We start from the raw sequence: 20,371 nt of genomic DNA on the forward strand, positions 1-20,371 counted from the left end.
CTCTTGCGGAGGTAGAGTAATTATGCTGACAAAAAAGTGTTTTCCCATTAGCACAGAACAACTTCACCAGCTGCACTACAACAGTGTGGTAGTGTAGGCTAGCTTGCCAGTTAGATATAGCTTAGACTATGCAGAATTGTTCTCCAGCTGTTACAGTATGTATTTATAGAGAATGCTATTTCTTTTAGGAGTGATGGTAAAGGGGATGAACATAAGGTTGCCTGTTAAACCATATTGTACAATGTGTGTCTAAGAGGCCTATCACCCCAAAACCAGGGTGTACTGAAACAATTTGTATAGGCGGACGGTGAGAGTCACTGAACAAAACTGTCTACGCTGTATAAAAGGAAAACTACTTCAAGCTAGGGATGCAGAAACACTGCCCACACGCACACCTGTTCAAGCACCTATGCCAGGAGATGCTGGTGCAGTGTTTCACCTCTATTTTCCCCTTCAGAGCTCCTTCAACAAACTCCACAAAGTCTCTCTCATTCACACTCGGGGTCTGGGTTTCATTTCTTAAATTATCAAAATTTTCAAAACAAACATAAAATCTGCCCTTTGAGCTTAAACTGCCACAGCCCCTCCTTAAAGACGTGTCCCTTCCTTGAGGACCTTTGCAGGAGACCTGCTCACTGCAAGAACCCTCAACCAGTAGACTCCTGCTGTATTTTACCCCAGGATCACCTGATTGAATCCAGGTGTGTCTCCTCTAATAAGGGCTGTCTTTGCCCCAGCGTCTCAACCTATGGGTAAATCATTCTTACAAGTCTACATTCCAAAGGTATCACATTCCTTTTCTGAAACATTTTTGCTACATCTAAATTGTGCTAACCTCTAAGAGCCTCTAAGCAGTTGTGCCATAGCTATAAAATAGTGTTAGATCCCAGAAACCTTATTACACTTTGAGTTCAATTGGTATACTGTTTAACTCCTGTACAAGGAGCTTCCATCCACTACCTTTGGAATTTGGGCACTGCCAAGGACAAATGTCACTGAGGGTCAGGAGAATGTATCTGTGTTTGGAGGGCAAGGCTGTGATTTTATTTTCTTCCATTCTCCAAGTAGTTTAGGGCAGCAGGTCATGAATTAGCTAGATTTGTTTCTATCTGCACCACCTCTTCTGATGTCACAGTCAGCTTAAATGGTGTGTTATTGAAGGCAGGAACCTTGCTTATGCAAGTCTATAAAACCACATGTGCTTCCTAAATCCTAAACAATTCCCTCTGACTCATTTGTTCTTGTAATATCTTCTTGCAATAGTATGACAGTCACACTACAAGTGATAATGAACAAAATCTAGTGTTGTATATCTGTCTGTTCCTGTCTCTCAACTGTTTCCACCCCATTTATTTTATTTTATTTTCTCCAAGTTCCAGTGTGCACCATGACATAATTGGTTAGAAAAGAATGGGAGAGCGCTCAGAAAATGGAGAAGAGGAATAAGAGACTCAAATTACTCAAGTGAAGGAGGGGAGCATCTGTTAATAGATTTTCATCAAGGCCCATAGTTTTGGGATTTTATTTTGTTTACCCTTTTTGGGGAATGTATTGGTGTATATTACAAAAAGCAAATAGGTAAATATTAGTACCAAATATTAACTTCATGAAAATATAAGAACATAATAATGGCCATACTGAGTTAGACCAACATCCATCTATTCGTACTCTGTCTTCCAACAGTGGCCAGAACCAGAGGCTTCAGAGCAAATGAACAGAACAAGGCAACTATCAAAATGATCCATCCCCTCATATACTGGCATCTTGGAGTCAAACATTTAGGGATACCCAGAATATGGGTATACCACCCTATACCAAAAACCTACCGACCTTCATGCCTCCAGCTTCCATCCTGGACACACCACACAATCCATTGTCTACAGCCAAGCACTAAGGCACAACTGCATTTGCTCCAACCCCTCAGTCAGAGACCAACACCTACAAGATCTTCACCAAGCATTCTTGAAACTACTACACACCCACACGAGGAAGTGAGGAAACAGATTAAGAGCCAGACATGTATCCTGAAGCCTCTCCAATGCATCATCAGTCCTCATCCTCAGACAACTCACTGACCTGAAGCAAATTCTCACCAGCAACTATACACCGCACCACAGTAACTCTAACTCAGGAACCAATCCATGCAACAAACCTTGGTGACAACTCTGCCCACATATCTACACCAGTAATACCATCACAGGACCTAACCAGATTAGCCACACCATCACTGGTTCATTCACCTGCACATCTACCAATATAATATACGCCATCGTGTGCCAGCAATGCCCCTCTGCTATATACATCGGCCAAACTTTACAGTCTCTATGTAAAAGAATAAATGGACACAAATCAGATATTAGAAATGGCAATATACAAAAACCTGTAGGAGAACACTTCAATTTCCCTGGACACACAGTAGCAGATTTAAAGGTAGACATCCCAAGCAAAAAAAATGTCAAGACCAGACTTCAAAGAGAAACTGATGAGCTATAGTTCATCTGCAAATTTGACACCATGGCTGTGTCTAGACTGGCAAGTTTTTCCGCAAAATCATCTGCTTTTGCAGAAAAACTTGCCAGCTGGCCACTCTATACTGGCCACTTGAATTTCCACAAAAGCACTGACGATCTCATGTAAGATCCTCAGTGCTTTTCCGGAAATACTATGCTGCTCCCATTCGGGCAAAAGTGCCAATGTAGACAGCACAGTACTGTTTTCTGCAAAAAGCCCCGATCGCGAAAAAGGCGATCGGTGCTTTTTTGCGGAAAACCGCGTCTAGATTGGCCACAGACGCTTTTCCGCAAAAAGTGCTTTTGCGGAAAAGCATCCTGCCAATCTAGACGTGCTTTTCCGAAAATGTTTTTAACGGAAAACTTTTCCGTTAAAAGCATGTTCGGAAAATCATGCCAGTCTAGACGTAGCCTATCAGTTTAGGATTAAACCAAGACTGTGAATGGCTAGCCAAATACAAAAGCAGTTTCTCCTCTCTTGGTGTTCATACCTCCAGATCAACTGCTAGAAGTGGGCCTCACCTTCCCTGACTGAATTAACCTTGTTATCTCTAGCCTTATATAACCTTGTTATCTCTAGCCTGCATATTTATATCTGCCTCTGGAAATTTCCACCTCATGCATCTGACGAAGTGGGTCTTTGCCCACGAAAGCTTATGCTCCAATAAATCTGTTAGTCTATAAGGTGCCACAGGACTCCTTGTTGCTTTTCCAGAATATGGGATTGCTTTTCTGACCATCTTGGCTAGTGACTATTGATGCACTTCTCCATGAACTTATCTAATTATTTTTTTAAACCCAGTTATATTTTTATATTTATATTTTTGGCTTTCATATCCACTGGCAATGAGATCCAAAGATTGATTGTTCATAGTGTGAAACGGTACAGGTTGGACCTCCCTAGTCCAGGACCTTTGGGACCTCACAGTGCCAAACGATGTAGTTTGCCGAACTAGGGGAAGTCAATGATGGCCTCCCTGTCGCCTGCTGGGTTGGGCTCCCAGGGCCTGCTCTAGGCATCAGCTTGAATCCCAAAAACTACATCAATTTAAATTCACACTTTTTGTTGTTTTGGTGCAAAATTATGTGTAGACTAGCCCTGTATCTCTTCAATCCATAACAGATTCCTACGTCTCATCTCCCATAACTGTCAGCATGAAAATCAACAACTAGTTCACATTGTTGCCTGGGTAAGGATAATTAGAGCTGTTGCTTTTCAAAATGGAGTCTCTTCAGATTCCATCTTGTTTTCTTTTCTTCTTTCTTCTTCCTTTACCACTCCTTTCCCGTCAAAACATTAAGTGCACACCACCCTATGCTATGTGCACCTCTCCCCATAGTTATGCACTCAGCTCAAAACTGTGCACTAGGCACTCAAATGAGCTGCACACCACCCAGAAACTGTGCACCCCTCTCTCTTAGAATGTTGCACACAGCACCATTCTGTGCACTCAACCCTTACCACCCTTTTCCCGCCTCGAAGAGTTTATAAGCCCTGACCAAAGAGAGGTTCGGGTTCGCCACTGTCCGTCTGTACTATTGTCTGTCAGTCACTGTCTGCTGTTTAGAGTCCTGTCAGCGTTTGTCTGTTTCCCGTGGTGCTCCATTTTGGTTCGTGGATACTGGTATAAGGATTCAGCTCGAGTCGTGGGAGATAGCCACCGTGACTGTGGGAATACCCCACTTGATTGGTTGCAGGCTTCTGCCACATGGACTTGGACTTTATTACCATCACCTTACCTACTGGATTGGACTGTGAGTCGAAGGACTACCGAGTGCCAACCCCTGAGGGAATTTACCTTATTCACTGGAGGTGAGGGCCCATCTACAGGAGGACCGTTCAACTGGACTACTCCCTGTCAGTGAGGGACGCCCTGCTGTCCTCTAGGCTTCACACTAGCCACAGGGTGGAAGGTCGCAGGCCTCAATTGTCGCCTCTGATATTGTAAAGTATACCCCTTGTGTATTCGGGGCCTATCTATCTCCTTTCTCTTCTGGGATAGGGTGGGTTTATGCTGTTGTTGTTATGTGTTTGACTGTTCAAAATATATGGTTTGGCCCTAAACATCGGTCTCTCGCCTGATTTGTGGTTACCCAGTCCAACTGTGACTAGATACATAACACCGAATCTGGCTTCTGGGGGGGGGGGGGGAGCAACCTGCCTTAGGCTTTAATTCAGGTTTTGGCTTACACAGTAATTGTTTACCTAAGTCCCCCAGGTAACAACATCGCCGTTAGCTGTAACTCCCACAATTGCTGTACAACAGCAAGCTACTGCCGGGAAAGACTGCCCCACTGACAGAGCTGAAAAGATTTCTTTACAAGTGTGTATATGCACTGCCATATACTGTATATACATATACTATATATAGATAATTCACCTATAAGTATGTATACAATCAAGACATTAAGCTCAGGAGCACTCAAAATATGCACTTAGAATCCTGTTCCAGATTTAAACAAATTGCTGCGTAACTAATATTGTAATGCAACCCTTCTGTAGTGGGCACATCAATGAAAGGTTTCCACAGACTGCAGGCTCAGAATATGTGGTCTTATTGGGGTTGGGTTGTTTCATAGTCCAACAGACCCTTAAAAGATCATAACTGTTTGTCTAGCTGTTACAGTGTTGGGACTTAGATGGTATTTTAAAGAACAGCTCAGTCCCTTCCTCTCTGTCAATCAGATTGCTAAGAGGGTTGGAAATAGTAGAGAATACTTTTATAGCACCGTGGACAAGGTAAAGGATGTTGCAGTTTTCAAAGTCTTCATGTTTGCACTTCAGATCTTCCAAATACTTAATAGCATCAGTATTTAGACTTTTAATTCTTTCACCTTATTTGGTAGGTTTTTCTGATCGATGCTTGAATTTCAGCTGTCATACATATGATCTCAGTAAAAGTGTCTTTGATATCAGTATTTGGAGAAGGTGTATGCTTATCTCTTACCACATTCTTTTGTTTAAGGCATGCTCATACTGTGCCAAAATAAATATCAGAGATGGATTTCTTGCCTTTTGTGGGGGAAAGGGCTAGAGTTAGTAGAGTTTCCCTTTGCTGACATTGAAGCAGCAATCTCTGCCTACTTCTTTCTCACTCCTTCAATTAAGCCATTTTCCTTTTCCCCCATTCCTTCTTCTTCTCCTCACTTTTCCGTCTTCCATTTATTTTCTCTTTTTCTAACCCACTTTTTTTCTCTTTTCCCCTTGTTTCTTTCAGTCTCCTTTCCTTTCTTTCTCTTTTAAAGAGAGGAAAAAAGCAAAGAAATTATCTTTGTGTTTTCTTCATTCTTAATTCAAACCACCAGCAGTCTTCTTTTCATTTAATTATTTTTCTTCCATTCTTTTGATTTTTCTGGTGAAGGAAGTTATATACAGGAGAACAGAAGGAAGCAAACAGTGGGGGGGGGGGAGGGGGATCTGTTTCTTTAACTCCTTTTTTTCCTTCAGCGCTGCAAACAGAAATCTGAAATCTGCTCCCCCTCCACTTGCTTATAGTAGTAAAGCTGATGATTGATGTTTATTTCTACTCCCTTCTGTGCAATTAGGCTGCTAGTAGCTCCTGCTGTTGCAGAATGGGGACAGAACAGTCAAAATAATTGTGAGCACTACTGCTGCTGGGCAGGATACTATATAGTGTTGGAGTGGGAGAGAATTGTAGTGCAGATTCCTGTTGCTTTGTGTCCAAGTGCCTGACTTGGAGGAGGATGTCTAAATTAGATAAAGGAGAGCCTCTTAAGCAATTCCTATTATCATTGGGTAACAGCCAGTGATCATTGATGGACTCCGATTCCTGACGTATATGATATCCATTGGTAACCCTGACCTATGTCATGTAATTAGAGCACGGAAATAAATATTATTCTCTTACCAGCACTCCTGTGTTTCACAACCTTATTACATGATGGCAGAAGAAAATGTATCCTTTGCCAAAAATAGATCAAATTAAGTCAGCTGAATCTTTTAGTCTAGAAAAGAACCTGGCAGAGAACTGAAGGAGGTAGTTTTAGTGCTTTCAAAATTCCTGAAAGAAACTGCATAGACAATGGAGAAACTGGAGAGAATGGCTTTTTGGAGCCGGTCTAGAGGCACTGGAGCTATAACATACATTCCAGTGGGAGCATGAGCAGGACATCATAACTAGTAAACATACCATCAATCTTAGCTGATGCAAACTTGCAAGAGGTTGGCAACTGTGATTCTTCAAGATGATTTTCCTAATCCATATGTGTCCAAAGTTGTTAATAACATACAACAGAATTATGCTGAAATTGAAAAAGAAATGCTGGCAATTGGCTTTGTATGCATGCAGTTTAATGAATAACTTTATGGAGAGATCATAGTAGAAAAAAAGATCATAAATCACTGGAAGTTGAATTACAGAACCCATTGTGTAAAATTTCTCTCTCACTCGTCCACCCCCTCAGGTGCTACAGAACTACTTGTTGTTTTTCAGGTTACAGACTAAGGTTACATCTAGACTGCAGGCTTTTTGCGCAAGAACTTTTTGTCAGAAGAGGTCTTCTGAAAAAACTTCTTGCGCAAGAGCGCATCCACACAAAAAAGCGCATCCAAAAAGGGATACGCTTTTGCGAAAGAGAGCGTCCAGATGGATGCTCTCTCATATAAAAGGCCACCCAGAACCACTCTAGTCAGAGCTTTAGGTCACCAGTTGCTTCCAAGTGCTGGTGACGGAGCTTTGCAGAGACACAAGCTTAAAGAGACCTCCCTGGACAGCTGTTTCTCTGCTGCTGCTGCTGCTGCTGCTGCTTGCTACCTCATCAAAGGACAGCAAAGCTTCACCAGTCCCTGATGTGGTTGCTCTCTTCCTTTTTGGATGCCACAGCTTTGTTCCTGAGTGCCATGGAGCTGGAGCTGCCTCTGGGCAGACAATGGCCCCACATGCCCATGATGCAGTTTTTGCAGCATTTGCTGCCAGCTGCCTTCCTATTCCTGGAGGATCTGGACCCCAAGCTCCTTCTGGGGACCCTCTTGGTGGCTGCGGCTACTCCACACTGGTAACCGCACCCCACTATTCAGAGAAGGTTCTGGAGGTTGGAGATCAGTTCGGACTGGTGGGACCAGCTGGTCCTGGAGCAGTGGGATGACCAGCAGTGGGTATAGAACTTCCAAATGCACAAGGCCACCTTCCTAGAGCTCTATGCCTGGCTGGCACCTGCCCTCTGGAGACACAACACCCACCTGCAGGTCGCAATCAGCCTGTGGAACCTTGCCACCCCAGACAGCTACCAGTCGGTGGGCAACCAGTTTGGGGTGGGAAAGTCCACCATCGGGGCCCTCCTTATGGAGGTAAGGAGCTCTCAGGTTGCAGTCCCTGCATGGGGGGGGGGCAGGGAGGGAGAGAGTGTTGGATAAGGGGGACCCTCGGGAGAGGGGGACTGGGGACTGAAGGGGATGGAGTGGGGGAAAAGCCTTAGCCCCAGGGGTTTGTGTCGTCCTGCCCTCGCACAGCCCTGCAGCTGGGGGCGGGGTTTGAGCAGCCTCATAAGAGGTGGGTCCTAGGGTGTTTGGGGATGGTCAGGGAGGGGGAACAGGCACCTCCTAAGGGCTCATGCATCCCCCTCTGATTTTCTGTTTGGTGTGTGTGTGTTTGTCTCCTTCTGCAGGTGGTGAGGACCATCAACTCCCTGCTGCTGCGGCGTGTCATCCGTGTAAGAGACCTGGAACTTGACAAATCCATGGCTGGATTTGTTGCCCTGGGGTTCCCAAATTGTGGGGGAGCCATTGATGGGACACACGTCCCAATTAGAGCACTGGAGCATCAAGGACCCACTACATAAATTGAAAGGGCTACTATTCTCTTGTCCTGCAGGCCCAGGTTGGATCACCAGGGACAATTCACAGACATTTTTGTGGGGTGGTCGGGCAGAGCACATGATGCCCAAGTCTTTAGAAACTCTAGCTTATGCTGCAAGCTGGCATCTTTTTCCACCACGGGACTTTGCAGTGGGTGACGTGCACATGCCAGTGTGCATAGTTGGGGATACAGTCTACCCCTCATGCCCTGGCTAATAAAACCCTACACCGGCTACCTCACCCAACGTGCCCAGAGGACCATGCTGCCTGCTTCCCCTCTCCCCCCCCCCCCCACACACCTTGGACAGGCAGGCAAGGGAAATGTCTTGCCACACTGGGTTGTAGAGGAGCCAGGAGCAACCGGGCCCTCCCTGGGATATGCACACACAGCTGCGACTCGCTGTGCTGTCAGTGAGAGCGGCTGCTGCCTTGCATGTGCAGGCATGCCTGTGTGCTGTGTGCGGCACTCCTTGGTCTGTGTTGGGTCGTGCCTGTGCCCTTGTGGCTAGCCTGCTTCTAGCCGGGTGTGGCACTCACCTTCACCCAGGGGCAAGATGTGTGTGGCCTCCCCCGAGCCTGGCAGAAGGATCTCAGGCATGTTCAGGGGCTGCCTGCTGTGTCCACATGCCACATCTTCTCGCTGCACACAGTTGCACGTGCTTGGACCGCAGCACAATGTGCAGCCCGAATTGCCCGAGCGACACTTGCCCCCCTGCTTCCTATGCGCCGGCCTCCCCTGCCCTGTGTGTGTCACATCTCACCTGAAGATCCCTCCCAGGCTTTCTCGGAGGCCTGGGAAACCTCCTCGCTGGCAGTGACTGGCTCAAGAGAGAGGGTCACAGTCCCCGTCTCCTGCTCCTCCTTCTCCAGTGCGGCCAGCTGGCCCTGGCCTCCAGCTTCTCCTCCGGGGCAACCTCTGGCTGGACGATTACGGGGGTCTCGACCCCAGAGTCCACCAGGATGGGTGGGGAAGATGTTTCCCTTCACCCCAGGATGTGGTGCAACTCTTGATAGTAGGGGCAGGTGTGGCGTTATGCCCTTGAGTGCGAGCTGGCCTCAGTGGCCCAGACATACCCCAGGCAGAGCTCCTTAACCTTGCCTGGACCTGTTGCATGGTCTGGGCTGGATGTCCTCACTCCGTCAGGGAGGCGGCCATCCGGGCATAAATGTCTGCATTCCTACGTTTGGCCTGGGGATCTTACAGAGTCTCTTCCTCAAGGAGGGACTCTATCTCCAGGCCAGACCACATTGGGGTGTGCCTCTTTGTTCCCCTAGGGGCATCCTGGGATCTCTCCTGTTTCTCCCTTGCAGGGCCAGAAGGGTTGTGGGGGGTTTGAGGCTCGGCCATGGGTGTCCTGGCCTGTGGCAGGGAGAGCTGCGCGGTGACCTGCTGCTCTGTGTCTCGCTTCCTGCCACAAGGCTTGTCCAGGGTACCTGCAGCTTTAAGAGAGGCCAGGAGACAGGAAATGTAGAGTTGTGATTAGTAGGTATGGAGTGGCCACCAGGGCACCTGGGCTTTTTCCTGGCAGCCATTTCTTGCACAAAACGCCCTCTTCCCCATCCACACATGGCTTTTTGTGAAAGAACTCTTTCGCAAAAAGGCTTCTTCCTCAAAGAAAGAGGAATACCAATTGTGCAAAACCCCCTCTGTTCTTTCAATTTTTTTGTCCAAAAACGCTCTTGAGGTGTGGATGCTACTCAACTTTTGTTGGAAAAACAGCTGTTTTTCCAAAAAAATTCTGTAGTGTAGACATAGCCAACACAGCTACCCCTCTGAGAGTTGTACAAGTATTGTACTTGTTAATTACAGGCCTGACACAGATTCTTATACCCTGAAGTAGATATGCTTTAAGATCACCTGTGAAAAAGGGAAGAAAGTAGATGGAGCAGGCTGAAATAAATGTAATTCAATAATACCCATTTCTGTAACAAAATGTGACAAGTTTAAATGAGACCCAACCATAATGACCCAACTTCACAATAGCTTGTGAAAGTAATTCTAGACTGATGGTTAGCTAAAGGTATCTTAGACCATAAAAAACATACCAGGTCTATAGAAATTAAATTTCTCCAGTGGATGGGATTCTGTACCAAGGATTTCCTATCATTATGCTACACATCATGGGCTCGTCTACACTGGTCCCTTTTCCGGAAGGGGCATGTTAATTTCACCTATCGTAGTAGGGAAATCCGCGGGGGATTTAAATATCCCCCGCGGCATTTAAATAAAAATGTCCGCCGCTTTTTTCCGGTTTTTAAAAAAGCCGGAAAAGAGCGTCTACACTGGCCCCGATCCTCCGGAAAAAGCGCCCCTTTCCGGAGGCTCTTATTCCTACTTTAAAGTAGGACCATTCCTTTAAAGTAGGAATAAGAGCCTCCGGAAAGGGGCGCTTTTTCCGGAGGATCGGGGCCAGTGTAGACGCTCTTTTCCGGCTTTTTTAAAAGCCGGAAAAAAGCGGCGGACATTTTTATTTAAATGCCGCGGGGGATATTTAAATCCCCCGCGGATTTCCCTACTACGATAGGTGAAATTAACATGCCCCTTCCGGAAAAGGGGCCAGTGTAGACGTAGCCCATGAGACTGAAATTGCTAAATATAATCCACTCCCTGTGGTCATAGAGAATTATAAGAGGAGAAACCAAGTTGCACCTATTATGGCCAGGCTTTAATGTTGCTGTTGAAGATAAGGCAGTCAAGTGAAAATATTTCAATAAATACAAGAAACAGAATGCAAAAGAAACACACAAATGAAGTGGGATTCCAGATCACCTTGGTCCAAATTTGGTGTAAGCCTGAGTTAGAGGTGTAAGATTGTCACTTATTTGTAGATTGCTTTGCATTATTATTGAGCTCTTACATCATAGTTTCCTCAGTATAGGATTCCAGATAAGATAGTAACAGATAGCAATGTTCTATCATTCATAAGTGACTCATTTTCATTTTTGCAATTATTTTTGGCAAATTTGTTCAACACATGCCAAGCTCTTACTACGAGTTGGCAGAAGAGTGGGTGCTAACAGCAAAGAAGTAGATGTAGTAAATAAGGGAAGCCCTAGAGGATTCAAGGATACACATTTAATATAGCTGGGATATCACAACATATCCCATGATGATTTACTAGGATCTTCAGTTCAGAGATGTATAGTCCAAAGAACAAAAATGTTGGTTTCCACACCAGTCAGGTTTCTTAAATTAAATACAATTAGCCCTAAAGTAGTTTCAAAGTAGCTACATGTGAGGAAACTTGTTGTGATGTAACCACTGCATATCATGCAGACCAGTATCTTTTTTCATTGTTCACTCTCCTCCCTCCCAGTATACATCCTATCACAAGTGGAATATGATGTTCACTTTTGGAAAATAAACTGTTAGCATCCTGCCCTCATACTACTAAAGTCATATCATACCATCCCCGACTGTCAGCTAAGAGGGAGGGAAGAAGATACTTAAATAAAACCCAAGGATAAAGTTTCTAGCCCTACATGGTTGTGAAGGAAAGCTTCTACATGTAAAGGATCATAGGCATGAAGGAAAATAAAAACAAGCCAACATTTATTATCATTTTCTTTTTTAATCTTGTTATTTTGAAACAATTTTATGCTTTTTGATGCCTGCCATATGATTTTTGGATCACAGGACTGAGAATTCTGCCCTGACCTCTATCCCAGATGCATCTAGCTGTGTATTTTATTATTGGCTGCATTAATCTGTGTTGGCTGTTTCTGGTTGATATGGTATCTGCCTACCTCCTGCAACAGCGGAGACTGACTGTTCTTCTCAAGAAGGTGAAGAAGCAGAAAATCAACCTCCAGACTGCACAGTCAGTATATCTGAAGGTTTTCCCATCATTACAAGACTGATTCTATTGGAAGCCAAAATCCCATAGTAGGCCTGGGACCCAAGTTATGGGTAATCTTAATCTGCGGGACTGGAACCAGGAAACAAACATCATTATCATACCAGTTCTCGTGTGTGTCACACACTAGTAATTACAACAGAAAGGATGTTTAGACGGGGGAAGGAAGTTCATAGGCCCAGATCCTCAAAAGAATGTAGGCATCTAACTTGTTTTGAAATGTGAGGTTCAGTGCTTTGATACCTTTGACGATCTCACCCTTAATCTTTTTGAAAAACAGAACAAGGCTCAGATTCTCAAAGATATTGAAACATCTAATCCCACTCATTTCAATTAGGGATGTAAAGTCCTGGTTCATCAAGTAACTTGTTAAACATTATGTTTAAACAGTTAACCAATTAAATGGGGGGAGGGGATTCCAACCCAGCATGGGCAGGTTTGCTTCAGCCAGACCAGGCCCACCAGCTAACTGTAACTGGTAAGCATCACCCAGTACAGGTGATATTTACTGGTTAACCATTCACATCCCTAATTTCAATAGAAGTTAGATGCCTAAATATCTGTAAGGTTCTGGGCCTAAGAACTGCTGGCCAGCTCTGAGACCCCCAAAAAATGGTCACTCTCCACCTCCAGCCGACCAATAAAATGTCCTTCCGCAGACTATAGCTAATATTTTCGAGAACCATTTAAAAAAAATCCACAATATGTGTATTTTTATTTTATCTTTTTTCTTTCCCCAGTATTCTGCCACAGTTCAGTTTATGGGGTATGTGAATGGTAAAGCCCTCAAATAGGTCCCAAGCGGAGAAAAAACCCCAACCTCAGCACATCTTTTAACCACAGAAGGAAATACAAAAACTGTCCAGGAGGCAACCAGAGCTGATGTTGTTTCTTATTTTCTTACCCACAGTGAGCCTTGGCTAGATCCAGGTCACACCAAGGACTTTCACCACAATGCAGTCCACTGAAGGGGGAGAAGAGCTATTGCTCCAGTTATCTGGTCCCTGTTTGTTATAATTTGCTGGTCAGTGCCGTATTGAGGAATGGGAGATAGGCAGACATACTAGCACTATTTCTAGAGCAGTGGTTCCCAAACTTTTCGGCATCACGCCCCCTTTCTGATTTTTGAGAAACCCTCACATCCCCCCCAAAAAAGTAGCAGCAAAACTTGGGGTGGGATTGACTGGGTCGCCTCGTGCCCCTTCCCCCCCCCCCAGAATTTCTTCATGCCCCCCAGTTTGGGAACCCATGTTCTAGAATCTGCAACCTGCCTACCTGCACTTTTCCCTTCAGCTGGTGGATATGAAATTGCATCATAGACTTCTAGGGTTGGTAGAGGCCTCAGGAGGTCACCATATCCAACCCCCTGCCCAAGGCAGGACCAATCCTAACTAAATCATCACAGCCAGGGTTTTGTCAAGCTGGGACTTAAAAACCTTTAGGGATGGAGATTCTTCGACCTTCTTAGATAACCCATTCCAGTGCTTAACCACCCTCTTAGTAAAATAGTTTTTCCTAATATCCAACCTAGACCTCCTCCCACTGCAACTTGAGACCTTTGCTCCTCATTCTGTCATCTGTCACCACTGAGAACAGCCTCTCTCCATCTTCTTTGGAAGCCCCCTTCAGGAAGTTAAAGGCTGCTATCAAATCCCCCCTCACTCTTCTCTTCTGTAGACTAAATAAACCCAAATCCCTCAGCCTCTCCTCATAAGCCATGTGCCCCACCCCCTAATCATTTTTGTTGCCCTCTGCTGGACTTTCTCCAATGTGTCCACATCCTTTCTGTAATGGAGGGCCCAGAATTGGATGCAATATTCCAGATGTGGCCTCAGCAGTGTCAAATAAAGGGGCATAATCACTTCTCTAGATCTGCTGGCAATGCTCCTCCCTAATATGCCGTTAGCCTTCTTGGCTACAAGGGCACACTGTTGACTCATACCCAGCTTCTCTTCCTCTGTAAACCTCAGGTCTTTTTCTGCCAAACTGCTGCCTAGTCAGTCAGTCCCCAGAATGTAACAGTGCCTGGGATTTTTCCATCTCAAGTGCAGGACTCTGAACTTGTCGTTGTTTAACCTCACCAGATTTCTTTTGGCCCAATCCTCCAATGTGTCTAGGTAACTCTGGATGCTATCCCTATCCTCCAATATAACTACCTCTTCCCTTATCTTACTGTCATCTGTGAACTTGATGAGGGTGCACTCCATCCTCTCATCCAGGTCATTAATAAAGATATTGAACAAAACCGGACCCAAAACCAACCTCTGGGCACTCCACTTGACACCAACCACCAACCAGACATCAAGCCATTGATCACTACATGGGTTGATCTTCCCACAGGTATTGGTTGTATTTTGGGGATATTTTCTTACTAAGAAAGCGGTAAAAAGGACACTTTTAGTGGTAGCCATTTTGAGCGGAACATCATTTATATGCTACACCATCCCATTAAGTTACTTTGATACTAAATTACCAGCAGCCCTTGGTCACTACAAATAACACATCTTTTTCCATATTCTTCAACCTGTAACATAATTTGTTATTACTAGATTTTGGTTGAGATGTTAAATGCACAAAATTAAGGGCATATGCAATTATGGTTGTTACAACAGCTTTAATTAGGTCACGTTAATCTAGATATTATATATGTATGACCTTTTCCCTTGAAGTGTATGTGCTATACACACATTTCAGTTTATTCAGGCCGGGGATGATGATTACCTCATCAACTACATCCTCAAATTACCATACTACTACTAATTAATGTTATGCCTTTTCTTAAATGCATACCACACATCACACAGCAAATAACTGAATGTTTCTGGGGCTATGTCTACACTGCAGAGCTTTTCTGGGATACCACATCCAAAGAACACAACCAAGAAACACACGTCCAAGGAATAAGTCTGCTTTTTCAGAACAATTTCTGAAAAACTGGACATGTTCTTTCACCATCCCTGTAATCCTCATTCTATGAGAAAGAAGGGATGTGTCGAAAGAGGTTTTTCTGAAATTTGGCCCCATGTAGATGGGTCAAATTCCGGAAAAGCCTCTTCTGAAAGAAAAGCAGAAAAAGATACGCAAATTGAGGTTTGCAATTTGCGTATCTTTTTCAACTTTTCTTTGCAGTCTAGACATAGCCTGGGTCATATATACAAGAATTTTTGAGGAAGCCTGGAAGATTTACAAAACAGAGAAGAAACTAATATATAGTAAACTAATCTGATCATGGAGATATCTTTGACACTAGGTGTGATCAGATGTTGACCGAATGTGTACACCCATGCACACATACATACACACACACACACACACACACACACACATCGTTGCAGGGTATTTCTATAGTGCAATTATAAACCAATGGCTGGCTCATGCCAACTGACTCCAACTCACAGGGCGCAAGCTAAGATGCTGTTTATTCTGTATAGATGTTTGTCTGTGGCTGCAGCCCTACCTCTGGGAGCCTTCCACCTCTCAGGGTCCTAGGGTGTGTCTAGACTACATGCCTCCTTCGACGGAGGCATGTAGATTAGCCAGATCGGAAGAGGGAAATGAAGCCGCGATTAAAATAATCGCGGCTTCATTTAAATTTAAATGGCTGCCCCGATCTGCCGATCAGCTGTTTGTCGGCAGATCGGGGCAGTCTGGACGCGATGCCCCGACAAAGAAGCCTTTCTTCATCGGCACAGGTAAGCCTCGTGAAACCAGGTTTACCTGTGCCGATGAAGAAAGGCTTCTTTGTCGGGGCATCGCGTCCAGACTGCCCCGATCTGCCGACAAACAGCTGATCGGCAGATCGGGGCAGCCATTTAAATTTAAATGAAGCCGCGATTATTTTAATCGCGGCTTCATTTCCCTCTTCCGATCTGGCTAATCTACATGCCTCCGTCGAAGGAGGCATGTAGTCTAGACACACCCCTAGAGTCCAGGCAACAGCCCAATTCAAATATCTAAACCACAAACAGTCCCTTAGCCCAGGCATCATGAGCCTGAGCCAGTGGGTATTAATTGCAGTGTAGGAATAGGCGTAGTGGCTACATATAAATACCGAATAGATATATGGACAGAATTCAACCTGAGACCACTTGGGACTCTAGTTATAGTACCTTTATTTTTGTAGATGTTTCTGTTTAACACAGTACTGTATTTTCCCTATTTTTTCCCTTCTGCTGCTGACTGATTGCATACGGTTCCAAATGAGAAGTGCAGTTGACAGGTCAATTCATAATTCTGGTGTTTGTAACAGTCAGCTTTTACTGTGCCTCCCTATGACGGAACAATGGTATCTTTGGGCTGACCGTGTTAAATACTGTGGAGATGTCCAGAGAATGGATTTTTGTCCTCCATTAAATCATTAATTCCATCCATGTAGTGTCCAAACTATTTCCTGTTCTGAATCGAGATAGCAAAGGGGCCCAATGTTATATGTGGCTAGATGACCTTGGACAGCTTTTGGCTGGTCTCTCTGGGTACGTCTACACTGCAACGCTATTTTGAAATAACTAGCACTATTTCGAAATAACTTAGTCTGCGTCTACACAACAGGCAGTTATTTTGAAAGAGTATCAAAATAGTCAAGCTGGAGGACTTCTTACTCTGACTCTTGTAATCCTCATTGTATGAGGAATAAGGGAAGTCGGAGGAAGAGTGCTCTATTTCGAAATAAGTGCTGTGTAGACGCTCCCTATTTTGAAATAAGCTACGCAACTGACGTAGCTCAATTTGAATTGCTTATTTCAAGCTAAGGCCTGCTGTGTAGATGCACCCTGTTTCTCCCACATTCTCACTAAGCCTCCCTTACCATCAATCATTATTTACTTTACATTCCTACTGCTAAAATACTTATCATGTTGGTAGCCTCCCAACAAATATAATTCATCCTCCCTTGGTTCCTCAGATTTCTATTCAGAACAATTAAGCTAAAATCATTTTTCTTTTCTCACTTCATGCCAACTCCCACCCAAATCTCTGGAGTTCTGCGCAGATACAAAATGGCTACATCTACATTGCAGGCTTCTTGTGCAAGAACTGTTTTGTGCAAGAGTTCTTGCACAAGAGCGCGTCCACACAGCCATGTACTTTTGCGCAAGAGATGTGCTTTTGTGCAAGAGCGTCCATGACAGTGTGGACGCTCTCTTGTGCAAGAAAGCTCTGATGGCCATTTTAGCCATAGGAGTTTCTTGTGCAAAAAAACCCGTTGCCCATTCACACTGCCTTCTTACGCAAGAGCTCTTGCAGAAGAGGGCCTATTCCTCGTGGGGAGAGGTCTAACTCTTGCGCAAGAAGCCCTCTGTTCTGACGCTTTACTGTAAATGTACTTGCACAAGAACGCACATGCAGTGTAGATGCTCTGCAAGTTTGTGCGCAAGAACCGCCATCTTGTGCAACAAGCCTGCAATGTAGACGTAGCCCCTGAGTATCCTCATCCCATCTGCAAATATGATAGATATCTGTCGATTTACAGGGCCCTACAAATCTCATCAGTGGCATCCTACCTTTCACTGCATCAAATTCAGGCTCTTTGCCCTCCTCTTCAAAACTGTGCCTGGACCTTGCCAACATCTCAGCTCCAGTTCTCCTCCCACTCGCTACCTCTAGTCTCATTTTTCACACCCTTCTTCTTTTTCTGTCTTGGTTAATCCCTTTGGGGCTGCGTAACAACTATTATTAGTAATATAATCTGTGGGTGCTTCTTATTGAGAAGACCAGTCATTATTTCCTAGGCTGAGAAAACCCAAGGAGCCCATATGCTTAACCCCCTCCCCATTGGTTACAGCGGGGAGTAACCGTGGCCAGCAGCTCTCTGAGGGCCTATCCCATTGTTCTTTCTTGGTTGCCCACTTGCCACGGGCTCAAATCCCTGCGTCCCGCCCAGCGACGGGCGCGCGGCACCGGCTAATCAGAGCCCGGCGGTGCCCAAATTTCCTGCCAGGGCGGAGGAGGAGGGGGACACAAAGTACCAACCGCCAGCAGGGGGCGGGGCGGGGCGGGAGCCATGAGGGACGAGGCATCCGCAGGCGCAGCGGCGGCTTCTTCCCCGCGCGCGTCAGGCAGCCGTTAGACCGCTAGGGCCAAGCCGGCCAGGAGCGCGCGCAGGCTCCTCCTTCGCACACACCCCTCCCCTCGCCTCTAACGAACTGTGACCCAGGACGCACCGACAGGGGGCCAATCCCCGAGCACCTTCCGCCCTGCTGACCAATCCTAGGGCAGGCTCCCGCCCCACTTTGCTCCGACCCAATCCCCTCTCTGCTCAGCCTCCCCGCGGGCCAATCACGGAGCGGAGCCTCTGCCCGCCCTTTCCCCCCGCCCGCCCCTCCGTGTCAGTGGCAGCCTAGGGGCCGTGGCTGCAGCGGCCGCCGCTGCGGAGCAACCTGGCCCCTGGCGGTGTCGGTCGCGGCCCCCCCGGAGCAGCCCCGCCCGCCCCGAGCCATGCTGCTGCTGCTGGCGGCCGCCTGCGTCGTGGCCTTGGTGCTGCTGCTCTACATGGTGTCGCCGCTCATCAGCCCCAAGCCCCTCAAGCTGCCCGGCGCCCACGTCGTGGTGAGTGGGGGGAGGGGCGCCCGCCTGCCTCCGTCCTGCCCCTTCGCCCTGCGGGGCGGGCGGCCCCGGGGCCAGGCTGGGGTGGTGGCGAAATTGCCTCCTTGCCGTGGTTTATGGTGGGCGCGGGGAGGGGCACCTGGGAGGACATTGCTCTGTGTGTGTGTGTGTGTGTGTATGCGCGCGCACCCGTATGGTTTGTACCGGGGGTGTAGTGGGATGGTGTATAGGGTATATATGTGTGTGTGTGTGTGTGTGTGTGTATATATATATATATATGCACAAGGGAAGGGGGTGTATGGTGTGTATGATAAATTTGTATATGCATCTATAGTCATATGCTTAGTGTGAGAAATAAATAGGTGTGTGTATACCATGTACCTATATACTTGAACAAAGTGTGTGGGTTGGGAGTATAACACACATGAACATAGTATGAAATTATATGTATGTTTGTGTGTGTGACAGTTTGCTGTAAGAGCAAGATTCCTTGACCCTTAGTTGCCTGCCCTCCCTCCTCCCTTGATAGGGAGACCTAGCAAAAGAAGTTTGTTTCAGCCTCTGCCTTTGGCTTAAAAGGGATTGGAGGATCAGTTTAAAAATCACTCCCATGGTACAATTAGATGGTGGCGATGATGATAACCATATAACTGATTGTCCTGTTCAGTCAGCATTAAGTGATAGCATAGTTTAATTGGGGATGGAGGTAATCACATCTCTTACTCCAAGGGATTTATATTTGTTACCCTCATTGTAGTAGCTGAGTACTTAGGTATCTCTTAACTGTGGAGCTGCTATCTGTGCCCTAGATGATATTTGGGATGTTAGATTTAATCAACTAATGGACTAGTTGATGGATTTTCCATCCACTAGTTGATTAGTTGATAAGCAGGGGAGCTGCAGCGGGGTTAGCTTCCGGCCCAGGAGCTAATGCCGCTGCAGCTCTGCCCTGTAAATATATTACAGCTAAAGCGCAGCAGGGGGGACCCAGCGTGAGCTAGGGCAGCTGATTCCCAGCTCACACTGGGTCCCCCCTGCTGCACTTCTGATTTTTAAATGTATTAAGAACCGTCAGGCTCTTAATACATTTAAAAATCAGAGGCACAGTGTCTGGTACTGGACGCAAGCTGGGAATCAGCTGGTTCCTGGCTCGCGCCTGGTCCCCACTATCCTCCTGCCTTTCCTGCTCACCATGGGTGCTGGCGGGGGAGAACCAGCTTTTAAGCAGGTTCCCCCCAGCATCAGCACCTGCTCCCCACCCTTGCTGCCTCTGATAGAGGCAGTAAGGGGAGGAGGGGTAAGTGACTAGTCGCTTACATCCCTAGATGATAGACATCCCCAATGCACACAATACTATCTTAAATATGTCTAAGCCATGAGAGAGAGATTCTTTCTTTGTCAGCTGATGGTCACCTAGACATGACAGAAGGCATGCATCTGACTCACTAGAAATGTATACAACCTTCAGGATCTTATATTGCTAAATTGAATTTTAGTCTTTAATGACATTTATAACCCTGGATTTACTGGATATTTCATATTTATTGTTTCCAGTAGCATCTGCATAGAGGTACAGTTTGCACAAACACAAAAACACATATAGTCTTAAGATTTATTCTCGTCAAGTTAAATCAGAGTGTGGAGGAAAA

The 20,371-nt window shown here is 45.8% G+C and overlaps 1 protein-coding gene across 1 annotated transcript in view; it reads left to right on the forward strand.

Moving 5' to 3' along the window:
* The first annotated feature begins 18,478 nt into the window (after nt 1-18,478).
* Nucleotides 18,479-20,371, forward strand: part of KDSR (3-ketodihydrosphingosine reductase) — a 46,192-nt gene continuing 44,299 nt past the window's right edge. Inside the window, exon 1 of the mRNA XM_006122887.4 lies at nt 18,479-18,725. Within this exon, the coding sequence (XP_006122949.1) occupies nt 18,615-18,725 (111 nt within the window). The 5' untranslated portion in view covers nt 18,479-18,614. The remainder of the gene's footprint in view (nt 18,726-20,371) is intronic.

The sequence above is a fragment of the Pelodiscus sinensis genome, chromosome 2 (assembly GCF_049634645.1).
Source record: "Pelodiscus sinensis isolate JC-2024 chromosome 2, ASM4963464v1, whole genome shotgun sequence".
Taxonomy (NCBI): Eukaryota; Metazoa; Chordata; order Testudines; family Trionychidae; genus Pelodiscus; species Pelodiscus sinensis.